At 39.6% G+C, this 21,477-nt stretch overlaps 1 protein-coding gene across 8 annotated transcripts in view; it reads left to right on the top strand.

The window, feature by feature from the left end:
* DLG2 (discs large MAGUK scaffold protein 2) overlaps positions 1-21,477 on the top strand; it is a gene marked incomplete at both ends in the record, with an annotated part of 1,048,402 nt that overhangs the window by 973,212 nt on the left and 53,713 nt on the right. For 7 of the 8 annotated variants that reach the window (XM_082337994.1, XM_082337996.1, XM_082337997.1 and 4 more), the window contains one exon: positions 21,104-21,280. The exons of the other annotated variant lie outside the window; for it this stretch is intronic. In XM_082337994.1, coding sequence (XP_082194120.1) covers positions 21,104-21,280 — 177 coding nt within the window. The remainder of the gene's footprint in view (positions 1-21,103; positions 21,281-21,477) is intronic. 8 annotated transcript variants of the gene reach the window in all.

Here is a 21,477-nt window from a genome sequence, read left to right on the forward strand (position 1 = left end):
CTGACCCCTCGGTCACACTGGCCTTTCAAGGGAAGGGGTGAAAAATGTCCTTTCCACAAACGGCAACCTGGTGGTTACGGCACTTTATGAAGAAAAGAGAGTTCTGGCTTTGAATCCCTTCAGCCTGCTGAGGGAACTGCATTTATATCTCCCACTTCCTCAGTCAATGGTGTGGCAAAATCTTGAATTTCGCATACTCAAGTAAGTCTCTAACCACTAGACTACTAGAAAAAGGTAAATATCATAGCTGCATTTTTGAATGGGAAAAACCTTTCCTATTGTGGTTTTTCTGCCTTCACTTTTGTATATGTTTGTTAGGCATACTTGAAGCACAATAAGATTGACCCCTTTAGGGTTTAAATGCAGTTTGGATATTTCTCTGCTTTCAATGTGAATTCCATTAATGTTTAAATGAGAGAGAGAGACATCCAGCTTCTCATAAATATGTGAGAGCAAATGTAGTCTAAAATACTTGGTCTACTGAAGGGAGTAGGAACTCTGAATTTTGCAGTAAGGCCTTGGTGCTTAAAATCCATCTAAGTCCATTTCAGGCATTAAAAATAGTCAGTCTGAATCTTATTCTCAGCTTTGAGTAACCTATCAGTCTCCAGAAAGTTTCGTCATAGACTGTATTCAATAGCCTTTTACCTTACTGTATTTCAAGTGACTATCACAGAGGTAAGATTAGAAATGGTTCTGATTTTCAGGATCATCTGAAGCTTTCTGAATAGTGATCATCAAGAAAGTCCAAGGCAATACAATCACAGTCATAGCTATATCTAAAACAAATCACATGCCAGCCTGGAATTTCATGCTGCTGTAGAGCTCTCAGAGCTGCCATTTTCTCCCAAAGAAACCCTTAAACTAGCAGGCCATTTTAAAGACAATATCAATGATTAGCAAAGAAAATATCATAGTTAATTTGTGAGCCCCATTCACATTAATGAATTCATTTCACTCCAAAATAGGAATTCCAGCTGCTGCAATGTGGTATGTTAGATATGGCTTTATCTCACCAACAAAATGATATTATTTCTAAAAATATGTTACTGTGGCACAATTCTTTGGGCATGACTATGTAATCCAGATGATCTAGCAGCCCACTTTGCACCCAGGGCCTTGATTGTTCACAGTGCTGCTCGTTTACTCCCCAGCTCTCTTTTGGAGCACACTAACTAGTTCCCTTCAAGGCCAAATGTGGTTAGTTTATTTTTAGGATGGTTCACTCCCGAGATTGCTTTAGGCAGCATGGATAAGACATCACTGGGTTTGGTTCCTTTTTCATGACATAGTCTTGCAGACTTTCACTCTAAGAGACCCCCATACACCCTCATGCTACTTGTTTAGGACATGCAACACTATTCTGGTGTCATGCTATAAAACATAGTCTGTGAGGCTACGTCATACTGTTCGCATTACTTCAGCCACTTTGAAGAAGGAGAATATCACATTCATAAAATAATTATTTCTCAGGGCCACGGGATGTGACATGGGCTCAAAGCAGCCCTGAGCCAGTGCTAAGCAGTGTGGATCGTATCTGCTAGAGGGGATTAGCCTCGGACAGTGAGGTTGCAAACCAGTTGGCAGGACTGAGCACTCTGGTGTAGATGTCTAACTGCATAAATATAGCCTAATAACAATGCATCTGCATCCTTCTATAATTGACTTCTTTTAGGAAAAGTGTCCAGATTCAAAAAGGTCTTCAAGACAAATGTCTCAGTCTAGAGGAAATTTGGTAGACAGTGAAACCATACATCTGGGTTATGTTGATTCAGAAATGTCAGGGCATTTTTACATAGATGTCAAGAGTTATAAGAACTGCTCCCCCCCCCCATATAATTATTTCACATATGCCCAACACTTTCTGTTCAATCTCTGTCTTGTGAGGGCCAGTTTCATGGCATTTGTAGCAAAGATGTACTGTTGTTTCTAATCTTGCTTCTCTTTAAAATTCTGCAGACATTGCAAAAGACCCAGCAGCTGTTGCTTTAAAATGCAAATAAGTAGGACACTATGCCACTCGCGGGTGCTGTCATTACAGACCCATGTTACTGTTTTCTGTCAGCTAGAAGTTAATCACTTCACTTTTTACCTTGTCAATCATTAACAAGAGACAAGAACAAAGATATCTTTAGGGAATACATGGAATCTTTTTTCTCCAAGGCATTTTTTTGCATGAACATTATGATGATATTTCTCTTATTTAGTTTATTATGAGGTGTAAGTATATCAAAATATTTCTTAAAACATTTCCTTAGATGTTGCTGCTTCAGTATATTTATTTAAAATCTAATTTAATAGTTTATTTTCCCTAGAAATGCAAACATTTTTACTAATGAGGTTTGAGAAACAGTTTCCAGGAAATTACCCTTCTACTCACATCTTTACCCAAAGGCAAAAGGACTTTGATTTGTAGTGGGAGATTTTCTCTAAAAATGGTGAATACTTGGATTAACTGCAAAAGAAATATGGAGGACACTAGATGTATTCAACAGTTTGGTTAAAATCCTGATATTACTGTGCAAGGTTAGGAAGAAGTGCATGCATCCACTATCTTGCAAACCTAAACGTATATAGGTACCTTTTTAATTATCGTATGCACTAAGTCTTGTACCAGTGAAATTCTGTAAAAAAAAAAAAAAAAAAGTAGCTTTTCATGAAAACAATGAATCAGTCAGTAAAATTTGTGTTTCGGGAAGATTCTTCAGTGCCCTTAAATCTGTGATGTGTTCTCAATCCTTGTATTCAGTATAATCGTGCAACACTACTCAATAGTGGAAAACCAAAAGATTACCTAAAACAATATTCTATAAATTGATTTATATTATTTTTATTTAAAATTCTTAGTAACTGTGCCAAGACTTTCAGATAAAAATTAAGTACACCATCCCTTTAAACCTAGCCATCAGAAGAAAGGAAAAGGGAAGGGCATTGCCTGAAAGAAATGTTTTGCTATTAACATAAAAATAGTGATATCCATCTCTCAATTAGTGTTTTTCATCTCTCTAAGCTTTCTCTGAAGGAAGGACTAGGTGAAAAAACAGAGATATAGACAGTGACTTACATAGCCTGAAGAAAATTGTTGGCCCTAGGAATGGGTTCCAGCTCCGTACTGGGTCCCACCCTAATGCTTTGTTTATGGGCAGCTGCATCGCATATGTACAAATGGGGTTTCAGCTTGAATTCCTTAATTGGTTTCCACAAATACGGCAGGACATACACATAGAAGTTGTCTTTCAAGCAGGTTGTCACAAGCCAAACGACTACTGTTTCAAGTTATACAGACAAAACCCAGGTCCCAGTGGTGTAGGGTGAACGTGTCAAGGCAAACATGACCACCAAACTCTGTTGGACCAAAGGTCCTTCCAACCCATTATTCTGTCTCAAATAGAATCTGATAGCAGATCCTCTGAGACTATAAAAATAGCCCTTGATGGATTTTTCTCTTCTTTGGAAGGATTTTTTAGGCCCATTTAAATCTTCAGACTCTACAACATCCACTGGTTAATTGCACACTGTATATTATCTGCTAGTGGTTAAATTACAATTCCCTCCATTACTTGTATTGTGAGAACAGTGAACAAGTGTGCCCTACTCCCTCTTCCCTGAAATTCATAATTTCATTAACTTTTATTATACTCGTTTCTTGGTTACCTTTTTTAAAGCTAAGAAGGCGTAGTCTGTATAATCTGCCCCTGTGAAACAATTGCCTTTATTGGCCTCTCTTCTCCTTCTCTGCCTTTTCCAGGTCCTCTTTGGGATGAGGGAATCAGGACTGTCTGTAGTAGAAGTGCATGGGTGTCTGTATCATAGTATAACAGCAATGATTTCTGTTTGGTTCTTTATTCATTTCCTTAAATTCTAGGAACAAATTTGCCTTTTTCACTACTGACAGGCATTGAATTCATGTTCTCCTAGTACAATATACAAAGTCTCCAGAATTTCTTCCCTGTGGAGTAATTGCTTAGCTAGTGTATCAGTATGTACATTTACCAAGGACTGATATTTCCCATGCCTTACTTTGCGTTTATAGACATTGAATTTCATCAAGTATTTTATCACCAAGTCACTTGACATTTTGAAAGCCTTTTGCAAGTCTTCTCAGTCTGTTTTTGGGTTTGCTACCCTTGATACTTCAGTGTCTTCAGTAAGTATTATTGCCTCATTTTTCACCACCTTTTCTAGGTCACTTATGGGAAGTGCTCCATTGTGAAAATGAAACCTTGTTTGTTAACCCTTGTTTCCCATCCTTTAAACATTTATTATTCCTTCACTCCTAGACCACTATATCTTTTATATTTTATGATCTTTTGGTGAGGAAGTCTGTCATAATCTTTCTGAAAATCCAGGTGATATTCCTGGTCCATGAGTTGCCTCTTCCTCTAAAGAGGTTAAGTAGATCTGTCTGTTACTCAAGTGAGATTTAATTTATTTGTGGTCTCCCTTGAAAAAACTGGCTTCATATCTTCCACTTCCACATGTTTGAGTCATTTGTCTCATCCTGGTAATTTATTACTATTCATTTTATTGATTTTTTTATTAAACTTTGTCTACTGACACATAAGTGCAGACAGTTCCATTGATCTGACAGGTCTGAAAGGCTCTTCTGTAGGTTCATCCTTAAACGCATCCTGGATTTGGTTGTAAATAATTCATTTAGCTTTATTGCTCTGGCCTTTTCTTTTCTGAGCTTTCTTATGCTCATTCACCCCAATGCCCTGTGTAATTACTATTTAGTATCTGAATGCTTCATAGTCCTTACTGTAGTTATCCTCACTGTTCTCCTTCATGGCAGGGAAATGCCATCCATCCTTGCTTTATAAAGACAGAGGCAGGATCCCAAAGACAGGCATTTGGTAAAGGGTGCTGAGTAATGAAACACTCAGGTTTGCAGTTCCTCCAAATTGTCTCCAGCTTTGAGCGCAGAACTCCCAAGGACTGATCTCAGTGCCTAACAGGTATCAGCTTGGAGGGCAGAGATGAATGATGTGCCAAGGACTGGATTCATGGCAGCAAGTACATTGAGTGTTGGGATACCTACAGTAGCCAACCAGAAAAGCTAAGACAGAGATGTGTCTGAAGCTCTGACTCCTGTTGGTCTCTGTGCTTCAGAGCTGGAAGGGACTCCTTGCTGCCAGCCTTGTTTTGGTGCCCTGCTCTAGCAGGAGTTAGGTACCCCAGTTCCTTCAGCCTGGTCTTACACCAGCAGCCAACAAGCATTTGAGGAGGTAGAAGAGTATGTCAGAGGTGCTGAAAATAATGTCTTAAGGCCAGGACAGCCTTTCTTTGTCCTGTTTTGCACCTTGATTGTGAAAGGATCTGAAGGAACACTTCCTCTTCTCCTGTCTGCAGAGTCTGGCAAAGCAGAGTCATGCCTGCCCCAAGTATCTGCTCGTCTCTGAACAGTGAGTGAGTTTGGACTTGAGCATAGGCTCACTTGGAGATTATCTGAAAGCATAGACATCTCCACTGTTGCATGCAGGAGATCCCTCAACCTTGTGTAAAGGGAGGAACATTAATACAAACTCTTAAAAATAAATCCAGAAAATGAAAAATCTCAACCCACCTCACTAAAGACCAGTAATGCAATGGGGCTGATAAATTAGTGGCAGTAAATTATTGCTACAGCTGCAGGAGATACAAAGAATTTCAGATGTGGCCTTGCTATATAGGACACTCGGGAAGATTTTTTGAAATTATCTTTCAGAGGCAGCTGCATGCTGCAATGAGGGTTTGCTTAATGAGTGACTTTCTGGTAAAGAAGATAGTGCCTGGATCTGTTATTTAAAGGAGGAGAAGCTCTTAACTTCAGATAAGGATTTTAAGATACAGATTTTGAGATCATAAGGCAAAGGCACCTTTGAAAACAAATTAAGTTTTATACAGTCTATTTTTTCAAGTTTTTTTTTCATTTATATTTGTTTCATCACATTGTATCTTGTACTGATTTGCTTGTTTATACAGAAAAACTGGAAGTTGGTCATCGCAATACAAGCTCACTCTGTTTAGAGTCTTTCCATTAACTTGGTGCACTTTACAGAGCTTAATGGCAGAACTGCAGTGATAAATCATAGCTATGGAAAAGAAATATTTCAGACTTTGCTAGAGAAACAGATACTTCTTTGGCTGATGTTTGATGGGAAATATCAAGCTAATGAGACAGAAGGAAAACTATAAAGAAGATAGCATTTGCACTGCTAGTCACAAGTTGTGTTAAACAACAAAAGGAGTTTGATCCTATAACACCAGAGATAGGAATGGTAGAGCTAAACATAAGAGAAGTGTTTGGATATTGATGTAATAAAATGATTTAAAGACAACACATCTGGGAACCAGGTGCTGTGGTGTGGTCAAAGTTAAGGCAGATATGCAAAGGTGACTTGAAACTCCTATTTACATTACTTATCGCTGTTTAATGCAATACAGCACTTTATATGCTATGGCAGCTTTTGGGTTGCTGAAGTAATCCTAAGCATCAAACACAGCCCTCAATCACAGAGACACTAGGTAGCCCTGGTCAAAAATTTTCTAATTGGGATTCACACATACATAGAAACTCCACAGCTCCACAGTAATTGTCCCTCCCTGGCCCCTATGAGTTTTACCAGCTCCCTGAGATGTCTGGCAGTTCATGGGCTGCCTGTGCAGGATCCCAGGCACTGGGAATTCCTCTTCCCCCACTGACTGACTGGTGAGAGTCATCACCTACACGCAGCGAAAACTGTCAGCAAGCTGAAGAGTTCAACCTGATTCTCGTTAAGCTACAAGTTTTCATAATTTGTCACCTGCAGATATTTCAAGTGTTTGATTTTTTTTCCATCAGAATTGCTTTGTTCATTTTTTTTAAACACTGAAAATTTTCCATGTCCTTTCTCCTGTCAGCACTAATGCAAGTTGTACAAGCCATTTCAGTTTCTCACCTTCTGTATCTATTTTCCTCTAGAAAAGTGACATCAATTTTGTTTTGCAGCTACCCTAGCTCAGAAGAAAGGTACGTCTAGCCAAGTGTGACAGTGGTTAGCAGCAGATGTGTAGGGAACATATAGGAACAGAGCATACATGGTCTGATCCTCTCCCCACGGTACATCACAGCCTTCTGCAAAGGCAGTATCCTTACTCAGCCCTTAAATCACCCAATAAATTGCATTGCTGTTTCCATGTCGGAAGTGAACAAATATGAAGTTCCTATAGCTTGCAAATGAGGCTATGAAATACTACAAAAGTCTAAGAATTGTTCCAGGCAAAAAAATCTTGTTGATAAATATTTCAAACAATCTTGCCCACATGAAGTGAAACAAAAATATCTTTTCAGAGACATTTGTTTGTTCACTTTCTTGCTTGTTTGTTTTTCCATGACTCCCTGGGATGCCAGAATCAAAAAAAGAACTTACTTTTGGGTCTCTATTCTGTTGTTCTGTAAGACTCAATTCATTTTAATGGCACAGGTTTTTTATAAGCAAATGCTAAATGACAGTGTAATTTACACTGCAGGCTTTTCTGACAAAATGTGTAGCTCCAATAGATGCTTTCTTCTATTGAAATCAAAGAGATTTCCCCCTTTATGTTTAATTTACCCATCACAGGCATTGATATGGCCACTTTACCATACTTTCTCAGCACTTCACAATACTCTCCTTTAACATTCTTATTTTACAAGTAGGGAAACAAGACATTGAATTAGAGAAATGTTCACACCACCTACCTCAGCCTATTTTTCTCATTTAACGTAAATGCTCTGAATTTTTCCTTTCCCGCAGGTACCTAGCTCTCTCCTTTACTGTCTAGGGAGTTTAGATTCCTCTAATAATCTCTGCATTGCATCTGATTTCTTTTCCCAAAATATGAACAAAAGAAAGCCCTCTCTTACTCTAAGCCCACAGTTACACTGGGGGTGCCCACACTGCCCCAAAACAGCTGAGCTACCAGACACACTGTAGTTCCCAAATCACTACAGTACAGCCATATCAGCCATGGTGAGGCAGAGCTTTAACTTGGCTGTAGTGCTTTCAAGATTGGGTTAGCACCAGTGCACATCTGGAGAACATCACCTGAACTTGTATGTAGCTTGACCGTCTCTGTACCATCCTCAGTTGCATACATCAAGGAACTTTGAAGCAAAGTGAGTTATTTTTACCCACTGCAGAAAATGCTGTCTCTCAGACACCAAAGTCTGACTGTCATTTTATACAGAATATATAATAAAAATTCTTGATATGCCCAAAAATGATAAATATGATCTGAGATAAACTCCTGTGTCTCAATATATTTTATACTTCAGTCCTTCTGAATAGATACAATCACAGGTAATTTAGCTTGGAGGAGACCATCCTGAGGTTGTTTGTCCAAGCCCCCTCTCAAAGCAGAGTCAACTTCAAAATGAAGTTAAGTTGCTCAGAGCCTTGTCCAGGTGAGTTTTGAATATCCCCCAGGACTGCGGAACCTCTCTGCACCACCTGCACCAACCCTCGCCATCCTGCTGGTGAGATTCTGCCCTCTCCCACACGTTCAGAGCAGCTCCACTAGTGAAGACCTGATCCCTGATTAATGCAAATGTGAATGTGCTTCCAGCACTGTTCCTTAGTCATACACAGCCCGTTGTATCAAGGATTGGATTTTCAGAAAAGTTCTTGTCATGCTTTCTATAGATTTCTCTATTGGGAGAGTGGGATTTGCTCCTCCTTCCTACAGTGGAAGCTAGAGAGTTGACCTCATGCATCTTCCTTGTTAATGACAAGGTTTCTTGTTCTTATAGAGGCTTTTCCTCCCCTAAAATACCTCATCAAGGTCAGGAAGCAACATAAAATGAGGAAATTTTTGGATCAGTCCATGATGAACATGACACAGAAAGACATGCTTGTTAAACTAGTCTTCTACAACTTTCCTAGCTACAAAATATTTTTGTAGAGGGCATTATTCAATGTTTTTAAAAAACAGAGGAAAGATGCCAGCGTAACCTATAAGCCCGTGAGCGAGTTACTGTTCATTTATAGCTGCTGAAGACATAAATTGGATTTTTATCATTCCTGCCTCAGTCTTGTATTTCCTGCACACACAAACCTAACATTAAAGTATATCACGTTCCAGCTTCCAGCATGACACAATCATTTGATTCAGGCTTAGGAAATAGCAGTAGTGTATGAGATTTCAAACTGAGTTTGACGTCCTGAAATGTGCAGTCAATTTTTTTAAAATAAATTTGATTGATAGAAAATATTTACCTAGGAGCACTATTAGAAAAGCAACTGCATCCATGAATTATTTTCTACTACATAAAATGTGTTATGGCACAGATAAGTCTCAATGCATGATTTTAAGTATGTGTAATCTGCCTGAAAGTGGTCAGATTACTCAAATGTTAAACAAAATTATTTTTTGGAGCCTGACTCAAGAGACTGCTATTATTACTTTGCCTAAACTTAAGGACATGTCTTTTGATAAACGTTTCCCATCTAAAATTAATTGCCAAGTAGAAGTAGGGGTTCATAGTAAATCTTTTTTCTGCAGGACAGAGGATTGTCTTAAAATCAAGGTAAACTTAAGCCAGTATTGGTAGAAAGTTTTCAAGGCAGGGGGAGGGAGAAGAACAAACTGGATTTCCTGGAAGATTTATTTTTAGGCTTTTTATTGCCACAAGACTCATTTTAAATGAAGATATTAAAAGGAAAGGTCCCAGTTCTGTTCCTTAGTGTCCTTGCCTAAATCAGGAATTACACGCAGAATGAGGAAGTGTCATTATGGACAAAACCATCAAAACTCTGAGCTTCATTCATGGTAGCAGAAAAAAAATGGCTTATCCTAGATCCTAGCACCATCCAAGAGCCAAGGAATCAAAGCATTTCTGTTACTGTACCAGACCTTTGTCTTGTCAGCCTCGGAGCAGCTTAAGGCAAATTCTGTCAATCTTAAAGCTGCTTAGGGTAATATTTTCAAAGCGACTTAGCAATTCAAAGTCTAATCTTCATCGAAAGTCAACAAAACCTGCGCTCAGATGTGCTTAATTTACCTTTAAAAATGGGATGCAGGAACTTCTGATGTTACCCTTAATCCTGCTTTTGAGCACGTGAGAGCCGGGGCTCCCAGGGAAGGAGGGTGTGCATAATTCAGTGGAGTGAATGACTAGCTGCAAGGAGCTCCATGCAGCATGGGCTTAATTTTGTGTTTAAAGGAGAGAAGCTAAGAAGTTTAGCATTATCCTCTTGCAACTTTGTTTAACAAATATTAAAATATATATTGCTGCTGTTAAATATTTTTTGTAATAGTGGTTCATCAGCACTTTTTTCTTCAAAGTCCGTTTCTAAAGAGGATTGACAACCACACACAGAGTGAAACCACTAAATCTAACCATTAAAAAGAAGAAACAATCACAATGTTTTGACATTGACAAGGTGACACCAAAGACTGCTATTTTTATTTGCCCTTTTTGTTTGTTTGTTTCTGCTTTTGCATATTCTGGCACCTTATTTTCGAGCTTTTCTCCATGAGAAGGGGACACAAATGAAAACTGAGCTTTTGAAGTATTCTTTTGACTCCAGAAGATGGAGGTTTACAGGAAACATCATCTAGCAGGAGAATGTTCAACCCAAGCACAGAATAAAACTTAGTGGGATAAACCTCTTTATGATAGGTAAGGGTTGACAGATAATAGCTCAAGGAATCCCCAGAACTGGTTGACCAAATAGTACATCTTGTCTCATAGCTGCTACTCTTTCAGGCAACTTTCTGTGTTATTTCCATTACAGTTTAGAAGATTTCAGCTGAGTTCAGCTCAGGCCTTCGGCATTGTTCCGTATCTATTGATTTCTATAGAGTTACACCTTGTAAATGTGAATCCTTTAGAGATTTCATGTTTGGCCTCACGAACCAGAGATTATGTAGAGTCACTTGACCTTTGTGCCATAAAAATACAGTTTTAGACTTTGATAGCATTTGGATCTTTGCAAAATCACCCTTTTTCTTTAAAAGAGACAAAGTCAAAACCAAGAATTAATTGCATTGCTTCCTGTTGAAGTCTGTGCTAAAACACAGAGGATTCACTCTATCAGCAGCCTCCCACTGACTGAGTAAACTCTTAATGAGCTCTTCAAGTTTTGGCCTAGAGACAAAAGGATTTTATGATTTCTCAAATACTTGCATCCAGCAGAGTTTATGGATTTAGTACATTTCTCCACATTAGGCAGGAGCATTAACTTCCATAATAATTTTCAGTGGTTTTCCATGGTGTAGTTCCTGTATGCATGTGACACCTCATTATTTCAGCAGAACCTAGTCAGCCGACGCAATAACAATGCAAATCCGGCTTCTGACTCTTTCATTGCCAAAGGACAACACTCAAGGCCAGGCAGAAACCGTTACAAAGAAAGAGCTGTTGCAAACAAATATCTGGACTTCTCCAAAATGCCCTCTCTCGTTAAAGACAGAGCAGCCAATGTTCTGTCTCGTTAATACTTTCTCCTAGTTTTGTTTGCCTACACTTTTTCAATAGCTGGAGAACAATTCTTTTTCAAAAATAATCTCTAAAAGTTGGAATGTATAAACAGATTTATTATGACATGAACAAAAGAGCACTTCCATGCTAGGAAAGTCTGTAGAATTCCCCACCTCTTATACTTCCTGCACAGAAGTAAGAATGTTCTGACTGACAACACTCCAGTATTACATGTTGATTTCTGGGGGGAAAAAAAAATAATAATTCCATTTTGCTGCCACAATTGTCTGAATTTTCGCTGGTGAGGTATTTTTCACTACTAGAGGCATTATGTTTAGTCCATCTCTTACCACTCTTTTTGTCACCATTATGTTCAAATTATAAAAATCATAAATGTGGATCATTTTTCCATGGGAAGGCTTTCTCTTACTTTAGTTCTCCAGATGTCTAATATCCTTGTCCAAAAAAACAAAGAAGCCACCATATATCTGGCTGGTAGCAATAATTATGTTATCAGTGGGGTTCTTTCATGTGCTGAAAATTTCCTTTTGATTATAACCCAGTGGAAGCACAATGAATTCTGTGGGCAGCCTGGCCACAATGTAATTTTAAAAGCTGCTAACAGATGCACGTCATGATTAGGTCTAAGAGAAAGAAATTGCAAGCTACAGGGTATCTGAAAAAACTAACTAAAAAACCCAACTGCCCAAAGCAGATCCCTGAGAGTTATTGTAATACTTAGAACTATTGTAGACCAATTATTTTTAAAAAAATAAATTCAGTGCTTGTTTACAGTGTATTCTGTATTAGAAGGAAGATACATTTGGGAGCAGGGCGGAGGGGGGTGGCTACAGGCTGTGCTACACAGAGTCACAATATTCCCTTTAAGTCTCATTGCCTTTGAAATAACTATTTTATTTTATCTTTTTTTTTTTCCCCTGGGGGAAAAAAATCCCAAAATGAATATTCTCAGACAGTAAATAAGTTACTATTTTCTTTAAAACTAAGAATCACAGAATGACTCTTTGGCTCTTGTGTCAAACTGTGCAACCCACAGGTTGCAATTTCAGGTGAATTACCCGGTAGTTTAAAGTATCCCTGATTTGACATCCAGTCACTTTTCCTTTCTGGATATGGATAATCTTAGATGTCACAACACAGGAATCTGTGCTGAGAAACTGCACAGATTCCTTAGACAGAAACCAGAGATACTGTCAAGCAGCAGCTTCACTTTGTCTGCACAGGGAGAAACAAAAACAAACCCAAGAACTTGCAAATTTCACATAATTTTGATGCATAATCCTCACGCCAGGTCAAGGTCAGTGAAAAATGATCTCATTTCTTTAAAAAAAAAACTTAGAACAAACCTGGCCTAAGTTTTCCAGTTTGCTGTGAAATTCCAATCTCACTCACAGGTTTAGGGGTTTATTGTGAAATTTCACACACAAATTCAGGAGTGCTGAAGAAGCACTCCAGAATCGAGATGCTACTGCAGATCTTCTCTGGAATTTGTCAAAATACCTAAGGCTAAATCTAGTTCATGTTCTGACCCAATGCAGTCTCTCAGTTTTAAAGCAAACCTGAAAGCTGCAAATCTGGAACACATTGAGTACAATGCAGGTGTATTTAAAAGCTTCTGCATTTATCATAGATGAAACTGGCAGCCAGTTTTTCCTCGTCAGTAAATTATGGAAAGGACGAGGCACATGCTCACAGCTTGATACTGGTTTCAGATGTTTGCAAGCATAAGGGGAATTCTGTTTGGCCCTTTTTTGCCCTGTAAAATGCCAAAGAAACAAAAAGCGGGTGTATCCTGAAATTAATTCCCCTTGTGCCGGCACAAGAGAAGACATGAAAGAGCTTTGCTTTCTCAAGCCACCTTTTAATTCCTGCTGGAAGAGCTTAAAGCCAGGCAAACCTGGGAGTAATATGAATTCTGTCCATGTTCACAGCTGAAAGCCTAAAGCTGTCAGTCCTTCCTCACTGCGGGCTGTGAGAGATTTTGCCTTTAACGTAGGACCTTGTATGCTGTTGCATAGCAAGACCACAAAAGTGCAACACACATTCCTTGATCGATACTTCTGAAAATGTTGACTTAAATCTTTTCAGTACAGAAGAGCCCGTTTCCTGCAGAGAACACGAGCACTTGCTAAAGACCCAAAAAAGCCCATCAGCAACATAAACATTGGCTCACAGGAGCTGACATTAAGAATCATGGTCGGATCTGCAAAATGAACAAAATATTCCCCGAGGACAAATGGCAGTCCTCTTTCCTGATATAAACACCATAAAGAAAATCTCTCCCTCCTCTTAGTGAAATTTTTCTGGAACTAATACTGCTGTCTCCAATCCTTTTTTCATTGAAGTCCGTGACGTAACTCTCTGCCAAATTCCCACTAAGAGCAAAATGATAAAGAATTACTTGGACTGAATGGAGAAATTGCTGAATGAAGTAAAGAAACAATATGGTAGGAAAAGGAAAAGGCTTGGATGCAAATATGCCATGGGATTTGGTATAGTGAAGGTGCCTTAGGGGCTGCTCCACTCCCTCAGGGTCTCCATCAGTGCTATCAGCTATGCCAACACCCTAAATTACACATGCCTGGGGGGATCCTTCATGGCCCACCACAACAACCTGTATCCCTTCTTTTGTGTCCTACTCTCCGCCATAAATGAGCAGTGCATCCATTGGAATGGTCCCTGACCTGTGTTATCTTCCAAAGGGAACATGGCAACCATGTTACAATGCCCTGGCATGACTGAATTTGATAACACAGATGCTGCTAACACTGTCCGTCTCAGCCCGACTGCAGTAATTAAGGTTGAGGGGATCAGCTTCATGAAGAGGTGCAACATCATTAAGATAGGAAATGGGAAAAGGGAGAGGAGAGGAGAGGAGAGGAGAGGAGAGGAGAGGAGAGGAGAGGAGAGGAGAGGAGAGGAGAGGAGAGGAGAGGAGAGGAGAGGAGAGGAGAGGAGAGGAGAGGAGAGGAGAGGAGAGGAGAGGAGAGGAGAGGAGAGGAGAGGAGAGGAGAGGAGAGGAGAGGAGAGGAGAGGAGAGGAGAGGAGAGAGAAGCAGGAATCAGTGAGTTGTAGGTAACAAGTCAAACATTCAGATGTTTTTTGTTGAAACCACATTGTTGTAGAATATACCTAATAAACGCTAATAAAACAGTCCCCTCCCACTCTTTCAGAGGAGGTGACAATGTGTGACTGGATCATCCATAGCTCAGGGGCTATTCTGGCAGCCTCCAGTCATAGCAAGCAGCGCCTCAGAGCTTCCCACACCTCACAAGGAGAGAGCAACTTTTTTCTACATTCTAGATGTAAGATTTACCTGTTCAGCTTCTCCAGACGGCAACAAAGCTGGGAGGAGGAGGTGAAGGTGTTTATTGACATGCCACTATGTGAAAATTTAACCCTTTTAATAGGATCTTAGTTGTATTGCAATGGCTGCTTCTATCACAGTGCTGCTGTGCTCTCTGTTGTAGCTATAGCGATGAATTACGCTGGGTTTTTTTTCATTTTCTCCTAATGTTTTCTTCAAGCTGAGCCTGCAAGTGGGTGGAAATATATCTGTTACTGAGAGTGCAGAAAAGACAGCTATGAAACTTGGGATCTGATTCTGACTCTGATGCTGAATTACTGTCTAAACCCAGGCAAATGATTAAACCTCTATGCACTGGATTTCCCCATCTGTAAAAATAAAAGGGCGGGGGGTAGGATAGATGTGGAGAAGCAGGAGAATAAAGTATCTCTCCCTTATGATCATGCTATAAAGCCTGATGTCTGAGAATCTCTGCTAAGGAAATTTTCAGAGAAAAGAGTAATATCCTTAAGTAAGTGGTGTAAATGCAGCTACGCTGGCAGATTGCAGAAGAGTTAGGACTGTTTACAGAACCTGAAACCTCTCTTGCTAAATGTTGTTGTCATTTCATAATCAAGTAAATGGCAAAGAGCAGTCTGTAAATTTATGTGCAAACTCCCATCTGTGCCAGAAGAAGAAAGTAATTTCAAAGATGCAAATAAAGCTGTCACGCAGTACCTGAACTGTATCAAATTGAGATTACTGGCCATACTGCAGTGATATGGGAGTTGAAGATTTTGGAAGATTTGGGGTTTTTGCACTGAACATACAGGAACATTCAGCAAAATGTATTGCTGTGCTGTAAATGCATTAATATCCCTTGCCCTGCCAGGAAGATCATGAATACTACCAACTCACAAATGGTGTTTACAGCATTAGCTGCGGAAGCTAGGTTTCTCTGTTAAATTCCCTTTTCTGCCACAGGCTTAGCAAGATCACGTAGCCTTTCTGTATCCTGTTTTTCATTCTTAAAATACTGGTAACAATATAGGCATGGTGGGTGCCAGTAGGATGCAATATATGGGATTGCACAATGATTGATTTGCTATTTCCTTAAAACTAATATATTTTCTCTTATGTCAAACATTTATTACTCCAGCTGCAAGAATAGGTGTCATTAGAAATAGAAATTTACAGCACAATGCAACTTAGCTTTTGGACATACCTCAAATGCTGAAGTATTTACACTAAGTGGAGGAAAAAAATGCCCCCCTTTTAGTGGTCTTCATTGCCATGTGGACACCTCACTGCATGTTTGGCAGTATATTACAGCTTGGCACTGGCAGTATTTTCATTTCAAACAATTTTTGACCAATGAATTTTGATGCTGTTGTGAAATGCTTGTCTCCTGTTTTACACTGATGTGGGTTCCTTAAAATGATTAAGAAGCACCCAAGCACAAAAAAAAAAACCTGTTAGGTTCTGTCCAAATTACTGCTGAGATTAGCCTAGTGTGCAGATCACTTCTGAAGTCTGGAATATTATCAAGGAAACAAGATTCACATAATCTTAAATATTTGTAATATCCAGCTTGTTCTAAATGTTTGCACCTTCTGCTTCACTTCTCAGAACAGCATTTCTTAATTTTGTACAAGCAGGAGGGTTTCACCAAGAAGACAGCAGCAATAGTTAGCACTTGAATAGCACTTTTCACTTTCAAAATGTTGTACAGATATTAAACATTTTTCCCAAACTCATGCAAAAACTGGGAATTGAGGAAAAAGATTTAAAGGTGTTAATGGAAATTTGGTGCATATACTTTAGGCTTTTGATAATCACAACCATTCCTATTGCTATTTTTCTAATACAGGAACTAAGATGGCCAAATCATGATTTCACCACATCTGTTTAATCAGTTTGTAGCAAGCTCTGTTCCCTATTTCAGTGTTTTATCCACATCTCACCGTCATCACTGGGCTTACTATATTTGTAAGCTCAAAATGTGTTATCTGTCCTGTGTAACCCAGGGTCCTGTTTGTGAAATGCACTGTCTAGAAGATACTGAACAGGAATTTTTCTGATGCTGGTGTGATCACGACATTGATGACAGCTCTAAAATGAAAGTTAAATAATTTAAACTGATTTCCTTTGTTATTAAAAATTGACTATCCCAGTTCAAAAGTAGACTTAATCAGCTGACTGGAAAAAGAGCCCTTACTGCCATAGAGAAAGCCTTGTAGAGCTCTTGGTTCTGTCCTATATGATCCAAAAAGGGCTGAACAGTGGATGCAAGCAGCTAACTGAGGATATAAAACACCTGAAAGAAGAAGTACTGCTCTTTAGGGTGCTCTTTTATCAGTTGTGGAGAAAAAAAAGGAGAAGCTGCTAGTATCCAAGCCTGTTGGATAAGTGCCATTAGAAAACTGTAAGGTTACTGAGATTATTATTCTTTAAAATTGCAGTAAAAGACACTAAAAATGAGTTACGGCTCAGTGCCTTGAAGAACTGCCCAAGCAACCCATGAATAAGCAGACTCGGCCCTAGGAAAACATATAGTCATGTTAGCAAGTTCAGCAAGCTCTTCACCTCTGCTGAGCGGGCTCTGAAGTATCTGCACTATGTGTGCTTGTACTGTGTGGAGATGCCTCTAACTCGTCACAGAGAGAGGCACCGTGACATGCCTTCATGGGTTAAATCCTCTGACTGGTTTGAATAACACTTCATTTTGGAAGAGTACTTGTCTGGGGGAGTTATGGCAGTCAGGTCCTGATCGTGCTGGTCCTTCTCTAACTGAAAGGAAAATATGGTGCTCATCTCTCAGAGAGGGGTGATGGGTGCTCCGTGTGAGGGTGGGTCTCTTGCTGGACAGGGTTGCTTACGTCCTCTCCTCAACACATAATATTCTGCAAAGATGCTCCTTTAGATTTTAGCCTTTCCTCTGATATTCCCCATGGCATGGCACAACCTATATCTAATGTATCTAACATACCTCAGTATCTTATCCAGGTAAAGAAGCTTGCATAGATCAAATAGACTTTGCTGAGAGCTGCACTTGACTCTCTGGTGAAAGTTTCAGTGCTTGCAGGATGTAGTGTGGTATCCTGTAAAACTGGGCTGTCATTGTCCAAAGCCGTGAAAGAGCAAAGCAAAAAAATGCAGCTTTTTCTGTCTGCCCTGCCCTGTTCCTTTACCAAATGAGAGGCCTGGCTGCATTCATTTTGTATCACTTCAGCTGACACTCAACAGATGCAGATGTGTTATTTTTATATACATCTGCAAGACTGAGCACAAACAGAAGTGGGTGCTGTTCACCAGGTAGAAAATTCAAAATGATGTGTCAGCTTCTTAAATAAGTAAAACTAGAGCTTGCAATTGGACATGTAGAGATCCAAATTGTACGTACAGTCTCAGAACTGAAAGGAGGAGGTAAGGATGAGTGTGCCTAGGTCCCTCTGTTCCCCAAGGAAGTCATGTTAACTTCTGCATGCATACAATGGTGCCTAGAGTGAAGATCTCCATTTGTTTTATAGCTGGGCCAACTGTCAACTTGCAAAAGTATGTTTTACAGAGCCAGCAATGTTATCAAAGTTGTAAGCTTAAATACGGTTATGTTATCAACTTAAACCTGGCTCTGAATTTGAAATGTTTAGGAAAAAGCACTGAAGTTAGCTCTCATATCATTTTCATTTACTAATGGAGTAATCAACATCTGTAGAGCCACAATATCTTTCACTCAATGAAAAGTGTGCTCAAAAATTCTCTTGTCTGAGATCTATAATCTCATTTTAATTAGCATTGCACATGATTACTGCAATCAAAGAAAGTCAGTGGCAAACATTGCCATCTGCATTCATCATTAACATCAGCTAGCACGATGGCAGTCAGTGAGTTTAAGTTAATACGTGGGCTCTGAGGTACAAATGTCTGTTCAAGGACAAAGAACACTGCCCTACTTTCTTTCTACTGCTTTGCTTTTGAAACACCTTTCATCTTAGAACTTGCCAAATATGGAGCATTTCCAGTCTGGCATGCGTTTTACATCTGGGATGTGACAGTCTTGCATATTCTCTGCAACAGCAGATATTGTCATTGGTTTTGAGTAATTTAATTATGTGTGGATTCAGGATCGTATCACATCTGCCCAGTATTCAGCACAGTTGCCAACTGTGTGGTCAGGGTTTTGAGATGTTGATAGGCTTCCATGGCAAGATACTCAAATATTCGGTGAATTTTTAAGACAACAAATGTTCAACACAGTAATAAAACTCAGCCCACTGCATGCTGATAAGGGTGATACCAACAGGCTGATAGGTTGTACGCCTGTTTGTGTGTGCACTGCCATTTCTCCAGAGATCAGGTGTCACTAATTGGTTAAGAAGAGGTGACTGATGATACGTAGCTGCTTCTGGATTTATATGCTGCTTCATCATATGTCCTCACAGAAAGCCTTTTTGAGAAGGCCGCAGATGACCTGCTACTGATAAGGATCCTTTATGAATGTAAATTTTTACTAAGATATAGCCAAGTTTTTAAAGGATTTCCACTGCTAAGCCATTAAAATTTTTCAAAGGTTACATGCAGTCCAAGAACATTTGCCAAGAAAGGCACAAGCATATCTAAACTCATGGATTATGTAAAATTCAGCAGGATTGTTTATTGTCTTCATCCTCAGAGAAGGGAATTATCTGGGCTTTTCTGAACATGTTAGTACGTGACCGTAAACTCTTTAAGAGAAGACATATTCCAAATAGCATTTTTGCTCCTCCTGAACCAGACCTTTCATGCAGAATAAGTGCTTATGAGAGCTTTTAAATTATTTTGGTTGCATAGTTACAACTCTGATAACTTTTTTTTTAACATCTCCTCATTATGAGAGGTAGCCTTGAGTGTTTTAAATCTACCCATAAAGCTGCTATAATCATTCTCTGCAATTACACTACAATGCACAACAATTAATTATATCAAATCCTTCTCACAGAAGTGTTTACCAGTGAAGAGATTTCCACGGCTTTATTTCTGACAATAAAAGAGTAGGAATTATTATACACCTTTTGGGATTTTACTGATCTAACATTTCTGTAGTCAGGATTATAATCATATTATTTTTCCTATAGGAAATAAACACCAGTTCTTGACAGGCATGATCTTTAAACAATATTTTCCATGGGAAAAATATGCCTATGTATTTTTTCCTGTAAGAAACCAAGATTTTTAGCTAGGTAATGCCAATGAGCGACCTGCACTCATGTACAGCCTTGCTGGGATTCATGTGCAGGGTCTTCCCCTGAGAAACTGGAGTATATCTACCCTGAAGACTGCTGGTGTAGGTGCCAGGCATAGGACTAGACAAGGCTGAGAATTGGTATCACTGTGGCTTGGTCATACATAGCACAGGGCAGGCTGACGTTCTTTCCCAGGATCTGGGGTGAATACTTAGGCAGTAAGTTCATGCTGAACTGTGCCCAGCCACAGTTTGATAGCCAGGTACCTTAAAGGTAGTTCTCAATTTATGCTTAGGAAGTCCCTAGACTTATATATATGTGTCCTATATTAATATACATCCTATATATGGGACATTTTTGTATAGACATACCCAAGGTAGAGGTCCACTTCAAACTGGTGGAAAACATCTTCAGCATCAAAGGAAATAGCTAGGGCTGCTTGAGCAGGTGCTGCAGCACAGGGGGACTGGACGTGGACAGTGAAAGCGCTGGTGCTGTGTGCACCCTGCGTGCTTTTGAGGCGTGTACGTCGGACTGGCGCTACTCTGGTCAGGGCATCTTTCAGTTTAGTTTCCAATTTCAGGAATCCAATCTGTGCAACCTAACACAGCTCCAGGACATGAACCAAAGCACTGTGAGTGGGAATAATCAAGAGATTCCCTTTGAAAGCTCACTTCTGGTCTGAACTAGATGCTAAGATAGGTGCATCCATTCACCTAAAGAAATGCAGCATGGGTTTGGTCCCTTGTATTTAGTCCTCCCAGTGCACCCCTGTCTGCCAGACACCCTCCTGTCCGAGCACAGGGAAGTGCGAGAAAAGGACAAGCTCAACAGCCACAAATTGCTGTTGGCAAGGTGACAAGAGGGGCTTCTGGCTACCAGGTTTGTTTACTAGATACTCTGATATGGTGATTGTTCTTTATTAAATGAAACAGTAAATACCATACCATACTGTTCGGTTTCTCTTAAAAAAAAAGAGGATTCTGTAAAGATTAACTTCACAGTGGAAAGTTTTCCTCCGAGCAAGACCTTTCCCTCTGGAAAGGAGCAAGGGTTAGCTGTAATGTAAAATATGACAAATTGTTCAGAAGTAAATACTCCCAAGACTGATATAATCACCTGTATTCATATCTTTATTTCCTTTCACAGAGCCATGTTTGACTATGACAAGAGCAAAGACAGTGGCCTCCCAAGCCAAGGACTCAGTTTTAAGTATGGAGACATCCTTCACGTCATCAACGCCTCGGACGATGAATGGTGGCAGGCGAGGAGGGTCACTCTGGAGGGAGACAGCGAGGAGATGGGAGTTATACCCAGCAAGAGGAGGTGAGTGCTGCCTCCTTCCTACCTCCTTGGTCATGATGTTAAAATATTCCATTTTATTCCAAAGACAGGGCGCATCAATCTACTGAAAAAATGGGGAAAGTAGAGGAAAATCTCACAGTTTTTTCAAGAGTTGGAAGATATGGTTTTTGCTGTGAGATTTAAAGAGCTCAGGCTGTTTAACTGTACTGGAAGGAAAC

The sequence above is a fragment of the Platalea leucorodia genome (genome assembly GCF_965183815.1).
Source record: "Platalea leucorodia genome assembly, chromosome: 2".
Lineage (NCBI taxonomy): Eukaryota > Metazoa > Chordata > Aves > Pelecaniformes > Threskiornithidae > Platalea > Platalea leucorodia.